The sequence below is a fragment of the Gobius niger genome, assembly GCF_951799975.1.
Source record: "Gobius niger genome assembly, chromosome: 14".
In the NCBI taxonomy this organism is placed as follows: Eukaryota; Metazoa; Chordata; class Actinopteri; order Gobiiformes; family Gobiidae; genus Gobius; species Gobius niger.
The window spans coordinates 25,053,179-25,072,149 of NC_136865.1; the positions used below are offsets into that span (position 1 = coordinate 25,053,179).

General features: G+C 41.7%; 1 protein-coding gene across 14 annotated transcripts in view; it reads left to right on the plus strand.

Moving 5' to 3' along the window:
* The window catches only part of macf1a (microtubule actin crosslinking factor 1a), a 309,958-nt gene that overhangs the window by 160,823 nt on the left and 130,164 nt on the right, over positions 1-18,971 (plus strand). For all 14 annotated transcript variants that reach the window (XM_079570810.1, XM_079570811.1, XM_079570812.1 and 11 more), the window contains 12 exons: positions 9,176-9,342; positions 11,050-11,162; positions 11,454-11,560; positions 11,722-11,841; positions 12,173-12,268; positions 14,372-14,499; positions 14,579-14,672; positions 15,068-15,222; positions 15,996-16,296; positions 16,517-16,645; positions 16,899-16,976; positions 17,358-17,519. In XM_079570810.1, coding sequence (XP_079426936.1) covers positions 9,176-9,342; positions 11,050-11,162; positions 11,454-11,560; positions 11,722-11,841; positions 12,173-12,268; positions 14,372-14,499; positions 14,579-14,672; positions 15,068-15,222; positions 15,996-16,296; positions 16,517-16,645; positions 16,899-16,976; positions 17,358-17,519 — 1,650 coding nt within the window. The remainder of the gene's footprint in view (positions 1-9,175; positions 9,343-11,049; positions 11,163-11,453; positions 11,561-11,721; positions 11,842-12,172; positions 12,269-14,371; positions 14,500-14,578; positions 14,673-15,067; positions 15,223-15,995; positions 16,297-16,516; positions 16,646-16,898; positions 16,977-17,357; positions 17,520-18,971) is intronic.

The following is an 18,971-nucleotide window of genomic DNA, read 5'->3' on the forward strand; positions in this document are numbered from 1 at the left end:
GGGTGATTTTCACCCAGCGATAGTGATAGAAGGTAGGGTAGGGTTAGTTTATTTAATCAGGCAATCCTGCCCCCTTTCAAGGTTGACATTCAGGGCTGCCACATTTACTTTGCGACTTCAACTACAGCTACGCTTCTGTCGCAGAGTTCGGTGTCTCTGGCCTCACAGTAACTGAGTAGCACATAGTTATTTTAGTCAGCTGGTCATTTATACCCATTTCAAAATATGACATATTTTGTTTCCCTCTCCTGCGGCTGTTCGTGCCAAGGACACTGAGCCTTCACCACAATCACCAAGTCTCTCATATCCCAGGAATGGGTGGACTAAAAAACAAATTTCCATCTTTTTATTGATGGAAATTTTTTTTTATTTGGTTCCCTCATGATGCTTTTCTTTCATTTTATTAGACATGACACGGTTTATTATAAAAGAACTCAAATGTGTCATGTATTGTCATGTTTTAATTTTGATGACCAGTACTTTTAATCGGGTGTATTATCTCGGGTAAAAATCACCCGGCGTTAGTGATGGGGTTTTGAATTTGAGCGATAGTGTTCTAGGGTTAACAGGATGAATTAGACAATAACACATTGATCTATTACTGAGAACCAGCACATGCTACTTCTTCATGAATCTACTGTAGTGTATTATGTGCTTGAATTAATGCTTGGACATTACATACAAGTCATCAACCAGTATCATTTCCATATAGAAAATGAGGATTTCTTAGCTCTTTTGTATGATCCTCTTAAACACAGACGTTGTACTGACAATAGTGGCGTATTTTGCAGGAGACATGAGCGCTCCGTCGCTTTTATTCTAATGCTGAAGCTGCTGAGTCATTTTAAAGCACACACTCACTACGGCGAGAGCGGTGCAGCTTTCAGGCATCCCTGTTTAATAGCACTTTCATTTGGCAACCCTGATCAATACCTCACTTTCTCTGTGCATTAGAGACATGCATCTGCGCCCGAGCCAAACCCGGCATTTTGCGTTCAACCCCGCGACAAACTGCTTAGCATAAAAAGGGATTCGGATTCATCACATGCCCCCCGGGGATGTCACAATCTCCTAATTTGTCCAACACAGCCATGTCTCACCCCCCGCTTGGCACTGTTTCTCTTTTGTCTTCGTTCACAAATGCATACAGGGATGGCCTTTACGAGTGATGCTATATCGACATCAAACATATTTCTGTCTGGTTTCGATCAGCGCGGACACTCCCTCCTCTGTCTGTCCTTTTTAAATTGACTTCAAAGAGGCCATGTTTCTAAAATAGGGATGTGCCCAACGCCTCAGGAGCGGCTTTTGGATGGGATGAGTGACTACTTTACTGTAGAGAGTGCACGCTTCTAGTTTAAGCTCTGGAGACGAGATAAGACGTGCAGCGCTGGGTTTCAGATGACATCACAGTATTCAGTGGTGTGCCGGGCAGATCAGTGAATACAATGGATGATACAGTACTATATTCAGAGCGATATTCAAATGTTTATACACAAAAGAGGGCAGTAAAGGAGGGAAAGGGAGAGTTCAGCTTCTTGACTGTCTGTGGGAGTGTACTGTAATTTGACCTTTATTTATCCGAGATTAGGAATTTCATAGGAGACCTGGCCTAAGAGAGGACCCTGTTGTATACGTTTTAGTGGTAAGGGACATCAGCCTGGTCCACACAAAATATAAAAGCCTTATCCAGTCTGTGAAGCGAACACCGAATCATCTTGAAGTGAGGTCAGAGCACTAACTGCTTTGCTACTGTGTCTACTGTGTAGTATGGGCATCAAACCACAAAACTCTCTTGACCCGCTGGCTCCGCTTTTGCCCAGATCAAAGGCGTTCCGTTACATGGGAAAGCCTGAGACCTGTCCCGCGCTCTATACTCGAAGAACATAGGTCTTACTTGCATGTGAGGTTTGCTTTTAATCGGCCACAAAGAAGCATTGTATTTGTAATCTTCTCGGTGTGACCCATAAACCCCAGAACCGTGACTCGTACCATCTGAAGTCTTATGTTTTTCATGTCTAGAGCAGGTCTGAACCACTCCCCACTTTGTTGTCATGACTTGAGACATGTGGGGAAAAGCTATGTTTGAAACAGGGTTGGTGCATTCCTGTCTGTCAAATGTCTTTACCTACAGGGTTAGACAGAACATAGTGTAACGGTTCTGAGTAGAGGGATCGACCGATATGGGGTTTTCTAATGCCAAAGCCGATTTTTGGGGGGATTTCCTGCAAAATCACAAATGCTTTGCCACTCCAGCAATGGCTGATCTTGTTGTATTAGATTTGGTGATTCAATCATGCATACTGTTGCTAGCCGCGGCATTTTGCGCTGCAATCATTGGTGGAGGGTGCTGATATTAGCCTGTCAACACAGACAACTGATACTACGTTACATCAATCATGTTTGTTGATAGGCTAATATCAGCACCTTCCACAATGGCGACATGTTGGCTTTTTTGACCGATTGCTGAGGTTGCTAAGCAATTGAATTCTCCAGGTTCTGTGCTTCAAAATGACATACAGCATGTCCATATTGGTCAAGGTTTAGTTGGTGAAACTTGTGGCCAACCAATTTTCCTCACGATGTTTCTCAGGTTCCCCCACTGCTTCCTTGGCCTCAGGGGAACAATCACCTTCGGAGATATCTTTTTTTAATTGGCGCTAGATCGGCCGATGGTAAAAAGTCCTAAGCCTCTATTCGCACAATTACAGCAGCCTTCGCTCCCTGTATTTTATAAGTAGTATTGGTAATGGTCATGGAAGTTGCTGTAGTCTATGTGTTTTGTTAATTCATCCTTTATTTCATGAGGCAAAACCAATAACCACATTTCTTATTTGCAAATTACAATGTTTGCTTGAAGTGCTCTGAAAGGGACAAGGAGGGAACAAGTATAGTCTTCATTGTATGATCAAGAAAACCTTGATCACAACTAGTACTGCTTCAACTGCTAGTTTACGGAAAGGAAAGTGTTTTACAGTGTAATAAATTGATGCAAAAATGCTCGTCGAAGGATCACATCAATAAAAAATAATTGTGTATATTAATCTACATCAATTTTAAAGATTGCATTTGAGCATTGAGCAACTCTTTCAATACAATTGTTCTTAAATTCAAAAACAGTGAAGTATCCACCACTCTCAACTCACTTGAAAGCAGTTCTTTTTAAGTTTGCTGTTAATCTGAAGCCACTTGTTGAAGTTTAGGAGCAGGTTGTTCACTAATCGTCCACATTTTTTTCCCACTCAATGCAAATACCCAGAAGGCTAATTTAGCGCACAGCGGAAGCTAAGCTGACGTTTTCTCATTAGTGCATGGATCGTTTGCTCTGGTGCAAGGCTAACCCTTCCTCATCTGCACATACCGCTTCTGTCTCCTGTTAAAATAGCTGAGTTTGAAGGTTTTCGCATTGATGCGTCGGGAGACTGTTGGGTCAAAGTTCATTCAAATCAATCTATCAGAGGTCGGCCTGCGCTGAATAATGTTTATTTGATTTGAAGTCACATTTTATTGACAACACTGAGTAGTATTGGTAGCAGTAGCGGTTGTAGTTTGACCATTAAATCATTATTGTGCTATGTTTGGGCACTCTTTTGCATTGCAGGAAAGAACCAGTGCCTTGGCAGAGGTTTTACACATATTAAATGGCTGCGATTTTAGTACAGGAATGGACATGTTGTATCCTATATAGCCGCAAAGCATATTATAAAGTATTTGAATTGGAAACTTGCATTGTCGGGTAAAACTCCAGTGCATTATGCATTGACACAGCCTTCACACGGCACTGCATCAATATTCACAGTGAGGATTAGAGCTGTTTCTCTGCACAGGAGTTTGTTGGAGCATACAAAGAGAGATACCAGTGGAAATATACCGGCGATGCTCTCTGTTGGTCACGTTGGAAGATAAAAAGTGATGTGTAAAGGACAAACCCGCTCCTGATGTAAAGATTCATACTTGTGGAGCCCTGCAGCAAAGTGCCTTTTGCAGTATTTCCCATAGACAAAGGGCATCTTTATTTAATCATTACTGGAGTTAAAATGTCACTCATTGCCTTTGTTTAATTGTTCTTCAATAGTGTAGTTACTTTTAAATGTGTAGGACTAGAGAAGGTATACTTTTCAAGGTCACGGATCAAGCTTTCTTATACCTGCAGGTTGATTTGTTTGCAGAAGGGAACATAGCAGTCCACAACATATGAAATACACAGTAAGAACAGGCAACAAACACTATACCGGGTGCAATACACATAGATTGTGTAGTTTGTTTTGAGATTATGGGGGAGAAAAAGAGACCGACCTTGCCCAAACTTTGGAGCATCATAGTCCCATTATTGTCCCGAAGATCCCACAGGCTCCACCAATAGTAATAGATGACTATAGATGACTTTTAAAAATGGCTTCAATTATCATTATTCCAAATGTATGTGCTACATTTGGAAAGGGATTATAATGATGCCTTTTGAGGCGACACGAAACTCACTGGATTATTATTCCTCATCATGTCTAGTACCCGTGTGGCTCATCTCAACCAATTTTATTGTGGGAATCCTGAAGAGATTCATGTGGAATGTTGTCAACATTATGGCAGTTTTATGCTAGAATTACCTTTGTGAATGAACGAATTATCTATAAAAAACACTTTCTTTATATATAATGATAGCAATTCCCTGTAGCCACTAAATAATTGATTGAATGAATGACCCATGCATACAATTTACATATCGTTAGTTATGTTATGTAGCTAAAAACTCAATGTTGTTAAAGATACATTTTTTTCCACAAGCGGCCAATGACGGTTACTCAGGATCTGCCCTTTTCATTGCCAGAATCAATAATAATGCATGTACTTTTCTTGGATAAACATGGCCGGTCTTTGATGTACGACTGCATATCTCAGCTGTAGCCAGTTATCTATCTCACTTCCTCCCTCGTCTTTGGAGTGAGGTCATTGCTGTTTTCTCAAGTCATTTTTAACTGGAATGAATGCCCACGGTGCCACATCAGCCTTGGCCAGTCGATCACGCGGGCCGCCCGCCCCTCTCTCCTCCTATTCCGTCTTTTTGGCGTCTGCTGCAGTCTCCTGGCAAGCGCTGGACTTTCCTCCACCCTATATCATCCGCCGGGACGGTGCAGAGTGTGTCGGACAGGGGGGAAGTGGAGGGGCAGGAGGCCGATTTGAACGATTAAACAGGGCAAGGGGGATGACAACAGAATACTGATGAAGGATAGTTTTCAGATGTGGCGTTTTGAGAAGTCTTTGGGGAAAAAGAGAGAAAATGAGCCCACTACCAATCTGTCCTGCAATTTTCGATATCACAAAAGAAAAAAACAAGTCTATTTTTATAAATTGTGCCTCACACAATCTTTCGCGCAGTATTGATGGAAAAAACTGCTGTGGGCAAACACTCAAATACTCAATATTTTCTTGCTCTATCAATAACACAATCAGAGCTGTAGTTTTGCAAAGCATGTGCGGATAAAATACACATCTTAGGTTGATTGGGTTGATGTTATACTACAGTTTTGCATATTTCTTGTCACAAATTCACAATATTTCACAACAAATTCAATACACAATACTGTATATCACCCACCTCGTGCCAAATGCTTGGAGAAAAGGTCCAGCTTGTTGCTTTGTGCACTGAAAGAATGGTCGATTAAGCCCAAAGTTTCCATGGAGGCTCCAGAAGTTTTCCTTTAATTGTGAAGCCTGACACCTCCTACATGAGTTGTATTTGTTCAGCGACTCCACATTTCACTATAAAAGCCTTGATCTTTCGCGCATGTCAGATTTTAATTCTCCTCTGCATAATCATAGCATGAATCTCACACATTATATCACAGTACAGAGTGGGTAATGGGGTCGTAAAGGCATGATATGAGCCGCTATGTTCACGATAACGATTTGATAAAATGTCAATGACGAGTAAAAAGCGAGTATATCTCCAGCTTGTGTGCCCTGCCTGTGTTGCTGTCGGCTCCGTCCTCATATCCCTTGTGTACATCGTCAGGCAGGTAAATCTAAATTGCTAATTCAGAGTAAATAGGTTGGCAAATGGCTATAACTCACTGTCGTTATCTAGGTTGACTTTCTAAGGAGCAAAGTAGGTGGGCATGTTGTACGGCTATTCCTGGTGCTTTCCTTAATATTAACCCAATAGAAATAGAAATACTCATAAACATATTGACGCCATTGTGTGTAAGATTTATTTCACCAGTAAGGACAAGGCATTTGAAAGAGTTCTTCCCCATCTCTGTTTTTGTTTTATGTTTCATGTGAATCTAAATTACAAAAAAACAGGCCAGAATTTGCTCATAATTTATTTATTTTGTAACATTCAAAGTTGGGCTGCTCGGTATTTAAGTAACTTGGGATATGGAATGTGTTGATGGGATACTTGGCGGGTCTTTCATCTCCCCCTGGCGTCTCTGGCCAGAAAACCATGCTTGCAACTTCCAACTGCCACCGGGTTGGAGTCACCAACACACACTTAAAGGAGTCACGAAGAAGAAGCTAACAGGCTAATTGGCAAAGCTAACTACGGGCTAGCGCCACTTAAACAGTATTTACAGCCAAGTTTGAGTGAAAAATATTATTTTCATTCTGTAATTGGATGTACAATATCCCTCTCTCCCTTTGTCTTTTCTGTCAGCGTAGTATTTACTCTCACGGACAATTAATTGGTAAAAAAACGCAACATGCTACAACACCTGCAGTGGTGCTTATGGCCTCTAGGGGCATGAGTTACTTAGTTTTGCTTTAATAAACACAGATCGAACGTTTTTCAGCGAGCAGAAGTCATCAAAACACACATCAGGATCTACACATTTTATTATATATGTATTATTCATTCATTATTATATACTGTGCCGCCTTAATTCAAACCCAAACTCTTTGTATAGCAAGAGCTGGGAATGGGCATGGGAATGTATAAATGAAGCGAGCTGATTTATGAACCTAGACACACTTTTTATACAAACTTCAGCTCATTTAACGGTTTCATTTAACTCACGAAAATCTTCCATTGTCTCGTCCAAACTTCCCAGTTATGAAGACACACTAGGTAGCGATCGCATTTCATTGCCTTTGTCTTTTCTTTCTGTATCGTTTTTGGTTAACTCTAACAAGGAACATGGCGGATTTTGCTCCTAGCATTTGATTCCTGGCCTTCAATCTTTGTCTCAATAGTCAATTTCAATCTGTTTGTGTTCCTGCCATTTTCCTTTTGTGTCTTGTGTCCACTTTTGTGTAGAAGCATTAGCCGACTTCCATACTTGATTGGTTTTGCACACAGCCCTAGACAAATGCCTTACCCGTCAATGCCATTCCTTTCACAACTCGCCAATTTCATCTTTTGATTCATTATACTTGAGGGCACTCATTCACTGTTGCCAATGGAAACAATGCAGTATAATAGTGATGTGTGTGTTTTTTTCTTTTTTTTTACTGATACGTGTTGTCTCTGCAGTAGCCTGTTTGGCTCTGAGTGAAAAGATATAGCAGCTACAGGAGGCTGAGCATGAGACGGCAACAGATTGATCCACATCTGAGAGAAGGGGAGATGAAAGGAAGTGGCAAACAGAGTTGACAGAAGAGATAGAGAGAGAGTGAACAAATAACAGAGGGAGGGAGAAATGGAGACAGATTCATAAAACTTTAACCTGTTAGTCATTGTTTTTATATAAAGCATGTAGAAATATCTTAATATCTGTTCATTTTTACACTTTTAATACATCCTAAACACATAGCATGTTATATTGTGTGTCCAGAGGTATTTTAACTCGGTACTTTGAGCTTTATTTCAAATTATTGCTCGATGTGTCAACTGTGCTTGCTTGGTCTTTTCTTGATTTGTTACAATGTCAAAAACAATGCGGCATCTTTGTCCAGTGGGTTGTAGAAACATGCTATTTCAGTATTAGACTCCTATCATTTATATTGTTTACTTCGCGTCGTTTTAGAATAATGTCTTAAAGGGACTATGCAGAGTTTAAAAATGTTAAAATCATGTATTTTCCTCCCCCTACATGTTTCAGCGATGTCCTAATGTGTAGAATGAGCTCAGACTTGTCACAACTGCCTCTAAAATCCTGCACTGTCACTCAAAAAGGTGTTAATTTTGGGTCCAAAGTGCCGTCATGCACGAGCTTAAAGGTGCAGTTACACATATGACCTGAGGTGGCAGTAGTGAGTATAAAATGGTGAACTTGCATCTAGCCCCTTTAACCACTTTAGTTTGTACATAGTAAAAGATCAGGAGAGATTTACATCAGTCGTCTTGCCAAAAATTGTTGTTGTATATCAGTGCTTTGTCGCTTAACCCCTTAACCCCCACCTGAACGGAGCGCATTGTCTCCAGGTTGGCTTTACCCAAATCGAAAAGCTACTCGAAAAAAGTGTCAAATGGCAACAAAACCGAGGATGAAAATGCAACAAAAATGTGACATCAAAGCGTGCCAGAAAAGCAATAGCAAAATATGAAGTGACAAAAAAGTGACAAGAGCAACAAAAAAGTAACACAACAAATAAGTAACACAGCAAAAAAGCAACACAAAGAGAGACTAAAACAAAAACACCACAGCACAAGCATGACATTACAATCCTTTTTTTTTCATTACACTGTTGCTCTCCATTCGAGGAGCTTTTTAGTTTTGGAAAAACCCGAACTGGAGAATATGCGTTTGGTTAAGGCGGGGGTTAAGAGATTCAACTCTCTGACTTAGATACAATCATCTTCATTCACTTCACTTCTTTTGACTCCTATTGTTTTTACAGTAAAAATGTTTCAAGTATAGCTCTTTTGAAATCTGTCGAAGCTTTTATTTACTCACAATAGGCACAATCCTAATGCAAACAGGGAAATACAACCATTGCTAACACTTTATCATAACTACACCTTATTTAGCCTTAATAAATGATGAGTTAACACTAAAGTGTTACTCAACCATTATTTCCAACCATTAGAAAGCTGAGGCCGTTAAAATGGTAGTACATCCCATATATTTTTTAGTTGTCAGGCAGTCTTAATACATTGTTAGTTTTAATAAGAAGAGAAATATAGTCATGGCAACCTACTAATCCTTGGCCTTTTGGATATTGCATAATGAAATTGTGAACAGTGAAGCGATGGTATTTTTAGTCTCGTACTAAAGGCGTTGTTCCCTCTGGTTGACAGATTTCGGAGATCTACGTCAGTGGGGAGTCTGGAGACCTGACGGCCAAAGAGAAGCTGCTGATCTGGAGTAAGAAGGCGACAGAGGGATATCCGGGCCTCCGCTGTTCCAACTTCACCTCATCATGGAGCGATGGGCGTATGTTCAACGCTCTGCTGCACAGTTACAGGTGAACAGTGATGCTTTAACACTCACAAGACTAAAAATAGGAAAAAATATGGTCCTAGAATACAGTGTAATGTAAGATTCCTGCTTTCTTATTAGAATATTTTAATATAATCCTAATTCTAAAAATGTCACTTGTGGCAATAGTCATTTTTTCAACAATAGAATATGTTTTAAAGCAGGGGTAGGTAATGAATCAGGCCTTCCAGTACATGATCTCAGGCCCTCAAGTTGATTTAGAGAAGAAATACTATTACTAGAGGTCGACCGTTATGGGTTTTTCTAAGGCCGATGCCAATATTTTGGGGGCGGTTAATTGACCGATGTCGATATGCTCGGCCAATATTTTTGGCTGATTTTTCCGAATATCTGGTCTATAATTTGTAAAAACAAATACTTGGCCGCTCCAGCACTGGCCGATTTTATTTTATTACTTTCTGTGATCCAATCATAGTTTCTGTTCCAGCTTTGATTAGTTGTCTTTAGCGTTAGCATATTGTTTCTAGCCATGGCATTTTGCGCGGCGATCACAAATACAATAGTGGAGGTTGCAACTAGCTAACTCAGCAAATGAATATTCCAGATTCTGCACTGTGAATCTGTGAAACTTGTGTTTAACAAACTTGAAGCAAATCAATTTTCATTGTGATGTTTCTCACCTCCTCTGAAGCCTGGGGAGGTGTGGGAGGATTGGAGGATTTTTTTTTAAAGCCCTGACTTTGCTCTTCCAAATTAAAAAAATGGGAAGTCTCTACCGTAATACCTGTTAAAGAACTTAAAATACTTTCAATATCTTTAAATTTCCCTGGAAAAACATCCCATTAGGTCATTAAGGATGTACTTAGAAGAACTTAGAAGAAGAACTGGCATTTGTTGAAAACGGCACTTTCCTTTGGGCTAAGCTTAGGAGGTTTGGCCCTGGGTGTTTTTTCCTACATACAGATGGACAAGAAAATCCACAACACAGACTTGCCTACCCCTGGTTTAAAGACTTATGATAGGATTAGTAGCCACCATAGTCTCTATTAATAGCAATCTATTGTATCAATTATAAGAAAAACGCAACTTCAGTGATTTACTAAACTACAATTTCCTTCAATATTTATTTATTTATGGACATATTTATTATTAAAACCTTGAAAATGTATTTGGTAGCATTGTGGAAGAATATACTGTATATGAAAATGCTAGTTTAAAACACATGGGATGTAAAACACGTCAGGTTGGGCTCATTCCCATCCATTGTCCCCCACTCTCAAACACACTCTCACTCAACCTGGCTTATTGTACATGTTTTTAGGGGAAACCAAAGTACCCAAAGGAAACCTACGCAGACATGGTTAGAACATTCAAACTCCATAGAACAGCCCCGCCCGGTCCGGGGATCGAACATGCTTGCTTTCACGCTAACGCCTGCGCCATCGTGCCGCCCAGCTTGATATCACCAGTTTCGCTCCAAAACGTATCAGGAAATAAAAGAAACAATAAATATAATAAATCATACAGTGCCACAGAGGCAGAATTTCTATCACTGCAGCTACTTGAGAAACATAGAGAAGCTTAAACAAACACGGCACCACAAGGACAGTGGAGCAGTGAGACATGAGAGACATGCTAATGCTGACTGCAGATTCTGTACCCTACAAATACATAGGAGCTCATGTAAATAATAAAGATTTATGAATACAATACTGTGCATTACTGTGTGTAGGCCCGACCTGATCGACATGAAGGTGTTGGATCGACAGAGCAACAGGGAAAACCTGGAGCAGGCCTTTGAGATCGCAGAGTCTTTAGGAGTGACGCGGCTACTCGACGCTGAAGGTGGGAGAAATTCTGTTGTTGCATTTGTTTTTAAATGAATGAAATAAATAATAAAATGAAAAAATAAATCAAATCAAAGAAGCCATATTCATTGGGCTGTTGTAATGTTTTAAGTTCAATCGACACCATTATTTGGCCAAAGAGTTGATTTTGAAATGAAAATATTCACTTGATGACGTTTTGAGCACTTTGTTTTCATTTACATTTACATTACAACCCTTTACATCTGTTGTATATTATCATCAGACCATTTCCTCAAAGTCGTTTTCTCCCTGACCTTGTTCTGCACAGATGTGGACGTCCCCTCTCCAGATGAGAAGTCGGTCATCACATACGTCTCCTCCATCTATGATGCGTTTCCAAAGATCCCAGAGGGAGGAGAGGGCATCGCCGCACACGTATGTTACATAGCACTTCATCATTATGGAGTTTTAATGCTTTTACCTCTTAGATGCTAACACTTAACCTTGATCATATGTGCTGGTGTTTGCTGACTGTTCTTCATGCTGAATAATAATGTGCCCTTAATGCCCTTATCTCTTTGCCCTCATCTTCCCAGGAGGTGGACCAGCGCTGGGCAGAGTATCAGGCGCGGTTCTCCTCTTTGCTCCAGTGGAGCCGTCAGCACATGGCCCTCATGGCCAACAAGAACTTCCCTCAAAACCCTGTGGAACTTAAGGTACATTATACTATATAAGTGCTTCTTATCCACAGGACAAATCAACCAGGAGTGTCTGATGTGACAAACAGGATACTATGAATACACTATGTAAGACATGTATCAGTCAATCCCAACACCGCGCCGCTACGACGATTCTGCATGATGCTGTCTGTCTCATGACTTTTAAACCATGAAATCAATATGCGGTTGTAAAAACACTCCCTGCAAACCCAGGCATATTGAATGATGTCTTTAATCATTACATTCTGCAGCTTTTGCAGATGGTCTGATCTTGATCTTGACCACAGCCCATTCATCTCTAACCTGCAGTGCGCTCCTCTCTGTGCAGGCACTTTACAATGAATACGTCCATTTTAAAGAGACAGAAATCCCATCGAAGGAGAAAGAAAAAGGTCACATCGAACATCTCTACAAACTACTGGAGGTGAGTTTGAACAGAGAAACTGTGGTCACTGGTTCGCCCATGTGCAAGTCCCATCACGCATCATGGGTTTAGCTCAGAGCGGCGATAATTATGTCACCGCTGTTGTTGGATTAGACATATTCCTCTTCTCCGATCAATGAGTTGTATTGTTTAAAAGGAACTCATGATGATAGATAAAATATGGACTTGTTTATTCGCTCAGCTGATAAGGCCAAAGTGTGATCGCACATAAGGGAAAAAACACTGAAGTAATTGAGTTTGTATGTATAGGATGTTCAAGTTAATTGAAACACGTGTAGTTTGCTCAGAAAGGCGCCGGAGGCTTACGTAATGTGATTGGAAGACAGTAAACAAGTTTACTTCAGATAATAATGAAACACTGTTTGCCTCATAGCTTGTTTTGTCCATCGCATTGACATTTGATATAGGAAAAACAAATGATTATGCACAGTGCACAATATACATTCATCGTTTTTTATTGTGCAAAAGTATCTCTCTGGGATCGCTCATCTATTATAGAAAACGCTAACTCAATGGCCGCCGCCTGGGCGCCGCCATGTTTATTCCCCATACCGACTTTGAAGCTAAGCAGGAAAGTGCCTGGTTAGAACTGGGATGGGAGACCGTTTGGGAACACCAGGAAGCCTGGCGACAGTACTGCGTGTGTGCGTGGTTGGTGTTATTACATCCGCGGCCGGCCCCCACGTGACGAGTCCCACCGGCCTCGTGCATTGGCCACGGGTCCTTATGGACCGCGGTGCTGCTGTCCGAGGACAACCCGCTGTCACAAAAACGCGAGTGCACGAGATCTGACTGCCGTGCGTGTGCGCGCGTACAAACAGGGCGATGTGTGTGGGCGCGCATGTGTGTGTGTTCGTGCGTGTGTGTATGTATGTGTGCGCGTGCGCATCCCAACAGGGCGCTGTGTGCGCGTGTGTGCGTTCGTCTGTATGTGTGCGCGTGTGTGTGTGTGTGTTCGTGCGTGTGTGTATGTATGTGTGCGTGTGTGTGCGTGTGTGTATGTGTGTGCGTGTGCGCCCCAAACCTGCTCAAACACGAGCCTCTAATCACACGCGCTGCTCCGACTGATTTATCCTCCGTGTGCGTAAAAGCGACAATGACACTACAACTTAACGACCGCATGGCCTGCACTGCTTAGTTTTTTTTCTTTTTATCTTTTTTTTACTTTGCTGCTGGACCATTTGCTTTCTATTTTGCTTTCACGTATTGAGCCCAGAGGTACATTTTATTCTAAAGCAGCTTGGAAAGCATTGCCAATTTTATTGTAAGGTTATAAATACTGTCTAACAACGATCATTAGGCTATTTCATTTCAAAACCTACTCACTTTTTTTTGGATTGTACACTACCGTGATGCACCAAACCACGGGTCCTGCACCGTGAACCAAAGCGTTAGAACTGAACCCCTAATATTTCTCCATAATTATTCCACTGTCTCTTGAATCCTGTTCCCCGAGTTTGGCGAAAATATTGTCGTTGTAGTTTATAAGAAAGGAGTACGGGTGCTTCAAACACTCCAATTGCAGTTTGTTTGACTTTTTTTTTTGCATTCATTCTTTTACTCATTTGTAGTGGCCATAGTTTTTGGAATGGGTTGGGAACCACTGGTCTACAGCTGAACTGTGTGACGGGTTTGACATTTCTTTGTAATCACTCATAATCCCAGAATATCAAATGTGGAGACTAGCGAGGCCCGGCCGAAGGCCGGGTCTCAGCTAGTACTATAGAATAAAATACGTTAGGCATTCTACCTGGAGCAAGCCTGTAGGAAATCATTCTGGGCCTGTTATCATTACGCTGTTCAAGAGCCCGAGCAGGTGAAGCACCGAGGCTCCTGGGAAAAGAGTCTTCTGACCTGATTGTCCAAATCCATAAATAAAACAAAAGGAACTGGAAGAGTTTGGCCTGTTTTCTTGCATCCACACCGTCACCACCTTTTAGAGAGTAGAACCAATAAGGCTACGAATGTTGACTATTCTGTTTACTCTATTTAACTTCATTCTAGGGCTGCATGATATGGGAACATTTATGGTATTGTTGTATTATGAATGTTGAAAGGAAAATTCTCCTGTGTTTGCTTTAGGTGTGGATAGAGTTCGGGCGTATTAAGCTTCCTCAGGGCCTCCATCCGAACGACCTGGAAGAGGAGTGGGGCAAACTCATCCTGGAAATGCTGGAGCGAGAGAAGGCTCTTAGACCAGCCGTCGACAGGTACACACCGATTCTAAGCTGATTATTATCTCATTTGTATGATTTATATTTGACTCTATTATTCCTTCCTTTTTTTTAGACTTGAGCTGCTGCTGCAAAGAGCCAACAAGATCCAAAACATGGCTCTGGACTGCGAGGAGAAGCTGACGTTGGCGAAGAACACGCTGCAGGCCGTGAGTGCCGCTCCTCCACCGCACGCACTTTTAATTTGTCTCACACGTTTACGCACAGGCTGGGGTTTGTGAAGGATCATTTAGGTTTTACAATCGTCTAATGTGGACACACGGTTTAAAAGCCGGTGACCACTTTGCACAATAAATATTTGCTCACCACTTTCTCAGCCTCTGGTGAATAAACAGGCTTTCTCTGCACGTCCAAGCCTTAAATGGACTTTTTTGTGACTCTGCCATTATAGACGAGTAGAAAAGAAAATTACAGTCAAATACAAGAACCACTGTAGACTTTGTGTCATTCCCTTACCTTATATATGAGTCATCAGGATAGGCGTGTGATAAAATAGACTGAAATTGAACTTGAATGATGTAATGGTGTTTTGCATGTTCTCCAGGACATGTCGCGGGTGGAGAGTGGCGACTCGGTGCAGTGTGAGCGAGAAATGGCCTGTTACCTTCAGGACTGTGAGTCTCTGATCAGAAATCTGAACCAGGAGCTCAAAGTGCTACGGGACGAGCGGTACTACCAGGTGGAGCAGCTGGCCTTTAGGTGAGTTTGAGAGAGTCTTTATAATATATGGTCATTTCAAGAAAATATTTTGCCTATTTCACTTAAATATACTAAAAGTTTTGCAGTGTTTAGCTCAGACTTGAATGTGGTTTAGTAGCTCATCCTAATTTCAACAATGTTTTCAATATACATTTTAGAATCAAATATAGCTTACTGCTTCCACATTCTCCTTTATTAATCAAGTGTGGTATCTTCCGGATTATAAGTCGCACTTTTTTTCATAGTTTGGCTGGGGAGGTGCAACTTATACTCAGGTGCGACTTATATATCAAAATACATAATTCCACATGCTTGTTATTTTCACACTGACAGCCACTAGAGGGCGCTCTAGGCTTTTGTTTCCTGTATTTGCTGCTCCTGTACCACTGAAGATTTAAAAAATGGAAATCAAGCATCAGAAAGAAAGTTTGGAGTGAGCGAGGAACTTGTGAGGGACTGGCGAAAAGCGGAGGTTACTCTTGCTGCAAGGAAGAAAACAAAAAAAGCTTATTGTGGCCTTAAAGCTCGATGACCACAGCTAGAGGAACGAGTTTGCTAATAGGTGCTTGAACAACGTGTTGCTAGGAGAGGCTTGTCAATGGTGCAGTTACGCCTCCATGCGCTAGTCATTGCCAAGGCTGGTGCGACTTATACTCCGGAATATACGAAATTGCACAATTTGGCAAGATGTTGTTTGTTATTTCCTTCTAGAAATAATACTGGCTCTATGTGTAAAAGTTAAAGCCTCTAAACCTGCCTCTGTCCCTCTCCAGAGTCTCGTGTCTGCAGGAGGAGCTGGTCTCCCTCCGGCTGCAGTGCTCCAGTCTCTACAGGAAGGGCCACTTTACCCAGGCCCTGAGCGGGACAGGGGCAGAGTTAACCCAGCGCTCCCAGGACGGTGGCCTCTCTCTGGGGCAGACGCTGCTGGGAGCCGTGGGCGCCGTGGGGATGATGGGCGCGGCTCTGCTCAGGAGACCCATGTCGCGGTCTCAGTTAGTGGCCATGTCGTCGTCAGAGGACGAGGGCAGTCTGCGCTTCATCTACGAGCTGCTCGGATGGGTCGAGGAGACACAAGTACGTCACAAAACCTACCACTATTAACAGCTTTTCTTTGTATATTTACAGTTTTTATAGAGAAATTGGGCGAAAAATGGGCAGATGAAAAATGACCTCCTTATTACCTTTTTCTGTACTTTCAAAAATGGCACAAAAAGTCTGATTGAACTGAATTTTAACCAATGTAAGTGTCAAGACTTACTTAAATACGTGCTGTACTCATTCACTTTAATTTCAGGACCTGTTGGAACAGGCGGAGTGGGGCGCTGACCTCCCGTCAGTGGAGAAACACCTTCAGGAGCACAACTCCATGCACAACGCAGTGGAGGAGCTGATGAGCAGTCTGCAGGAGGCACGCAGCTACGAGGTACAGACCGGTCACAAACAAGAGACTTTAATGAGTGAAATTAAGTTTTCTCAGTATATAGATATTAGTATGTTGCAAAATGACCTGTTGTTTGACATTTTATTAAAACCCATCATAATAAAACATTGTAAAACTTTTATACTGTATAAACCTTGAGCCGCTTACATTTGATTTTCCTACAATATTTAATTTTTCATGCACTTGTATATATTAACATTACACTAACCACCTTTTTTTTTCTTTCTTCCCAAAGTCCAAAGTGTCGCCGAATTTCAAGAGCAGTTACTCCGAAACCCTGGCTAAGCTGGAGCACCAATACTGCAAACTCCTGGTCAGTGCCACCTGGTCGCCTGCGTCTCTTCATTGTGCCCCATTCATTCCCCGTTTTATCTAATCCAATTAGAGCATGACAGGGCTCTCATTTAAATTCACACAATTATTCATCTGCTGCTCTCTTTGGATTTTCTTTCCTTTCAAACTTGGATAAGAAATATGCATTAGCGGACAGATCTGAAAAATATGCTTGGAAAGTAAGAGAAAAAACAGTTTAGTTGCCCTTGTGACACAGCAGCATAACCTTGAATGTTCCGCAGTAGGACTTTAATTTGTGCTAGAATTGTCCAGTGAAGTGCCCTCCTACATCCTCATTGAGAAATGAACACTCGAGCAGCAGCAGCGTCCCCTGATGGTGTGTTGTTGTTGGTTGCCGTAGGAACAGTCGTCGTGGCGCCTGCGGAGCCTGGAGAGTCTGCACAGCTTCGTGTCACACTGCACCGACGAGCTGATCGGGCTCAACGAGAGGGAAGAGGAGGAGCTGGCCTTCGACTGGAGCCACAACAACCCCAACATGAGCGCCAAGATGGAGATGTACTCGGTGAGTCCAGACATCGGGTCAAGAAGTTAATGGAAATACGATTATTATTCCCAACAATTACAAAAATTACATGATACAGAAAACACTTCATCAATGTCACTGTTTGAATGCTTCCTGGGTGGGAGGGGCACGTGATCAGTGGAGCTCCAGGAACTGTCATCACCTCTGCAGGACAACACCAGCTTAAACTAAACGATCCCTAAACCTAATCCTAACCTTAAGTATAGTAGAGTGTACGAAAGACATTTTATTAACTTATATAATACATACAGGTGCTCGTCATATAATTAGAATCTCTTGAAAAAGTGCATTTACTTCTGAATCATTACATGCAAAGTGAGATATGCATAGCCTTGTTATCGTTTTGATTGTTATGGCTCACAGCTTGTCCATCCATCCATCCATCCATTTTCTTCCACTTGTCCGTTTCCGGGTCGTGGGGGCAGCTGCCGGAGCTGCCCAAATCACATTGCACCAGCCCCTTATGGCTCCTCCTGCAGGTGGTGGGTCCACAGAAGGACGGCCTCTTGATTTTAACCGGGCCTGTTGGTCTCTCATAAGGGGCTTCTGAACCGCTCTTTGTCTGACCCATCACCCAGGACCTGTTTGCCATGGGAGACGCTACCAGGGGCACGAAGCCCCCGACAACAGAGCCCCCAGGATCATTCGGGTGCTCAAACCCCTCCACCACATTAAGGTGGTGGTTCCAGGAGGGGGCTCACAGCTTGTAAAAATCCCAAATTAAAAATCTCAGAAAATTAGAATATTTTAAAACTGGACTGTATGCCATAATCATCAAAATAATAACAAACAAGGGCATGTCATGAGTCTATATCATATATTAGTTTCACATTTTAAGTTGAATAACAGAAGTAAATGCACTTTTTCATGATATTCAAATATATGACGAGCCCCTGTATATGTCGTGGGGAAAGTGGAGCTGACATCATTTCCTGTGGAGGCTGATCACTCTATCGATGGCAGCCAGATGCTCCTGCCTGCTCCTGACAGGTTTCCTCAGCAACACTGAAGCGTGGCTCAAATGTAGAGACTAATTTCCCAAAGGAAACGTTTCTCTTAAGGAACCAAAGTTAATAACTATGTCGAGAATTATTAATCTCATACATTTTTCAACATTATGCAGACATAGAACGCGAAACGAATATATAAATGCAGTATAGAAGCATATACACATCCAAAACTTTACTCACCTTATTATCCTTAGTACATAAGATTGGATTATTAAAAATGTCTCTATCAAACCAAATGTTTGAAATAAATGTGTTTTCAATTCGTCTGTTTTTGTCACCATCTGCCATCTGGTAACTCGCATGTTATTGTATAAGCCTGATGCAAAACAGAGGTTTACCATGATTGTGTAGCAGTCTCTCCTTTTCTTTTGGAAATGGAAACATTCCCGCTTTAATTGAAAACACATTGTTTGCTCAATGT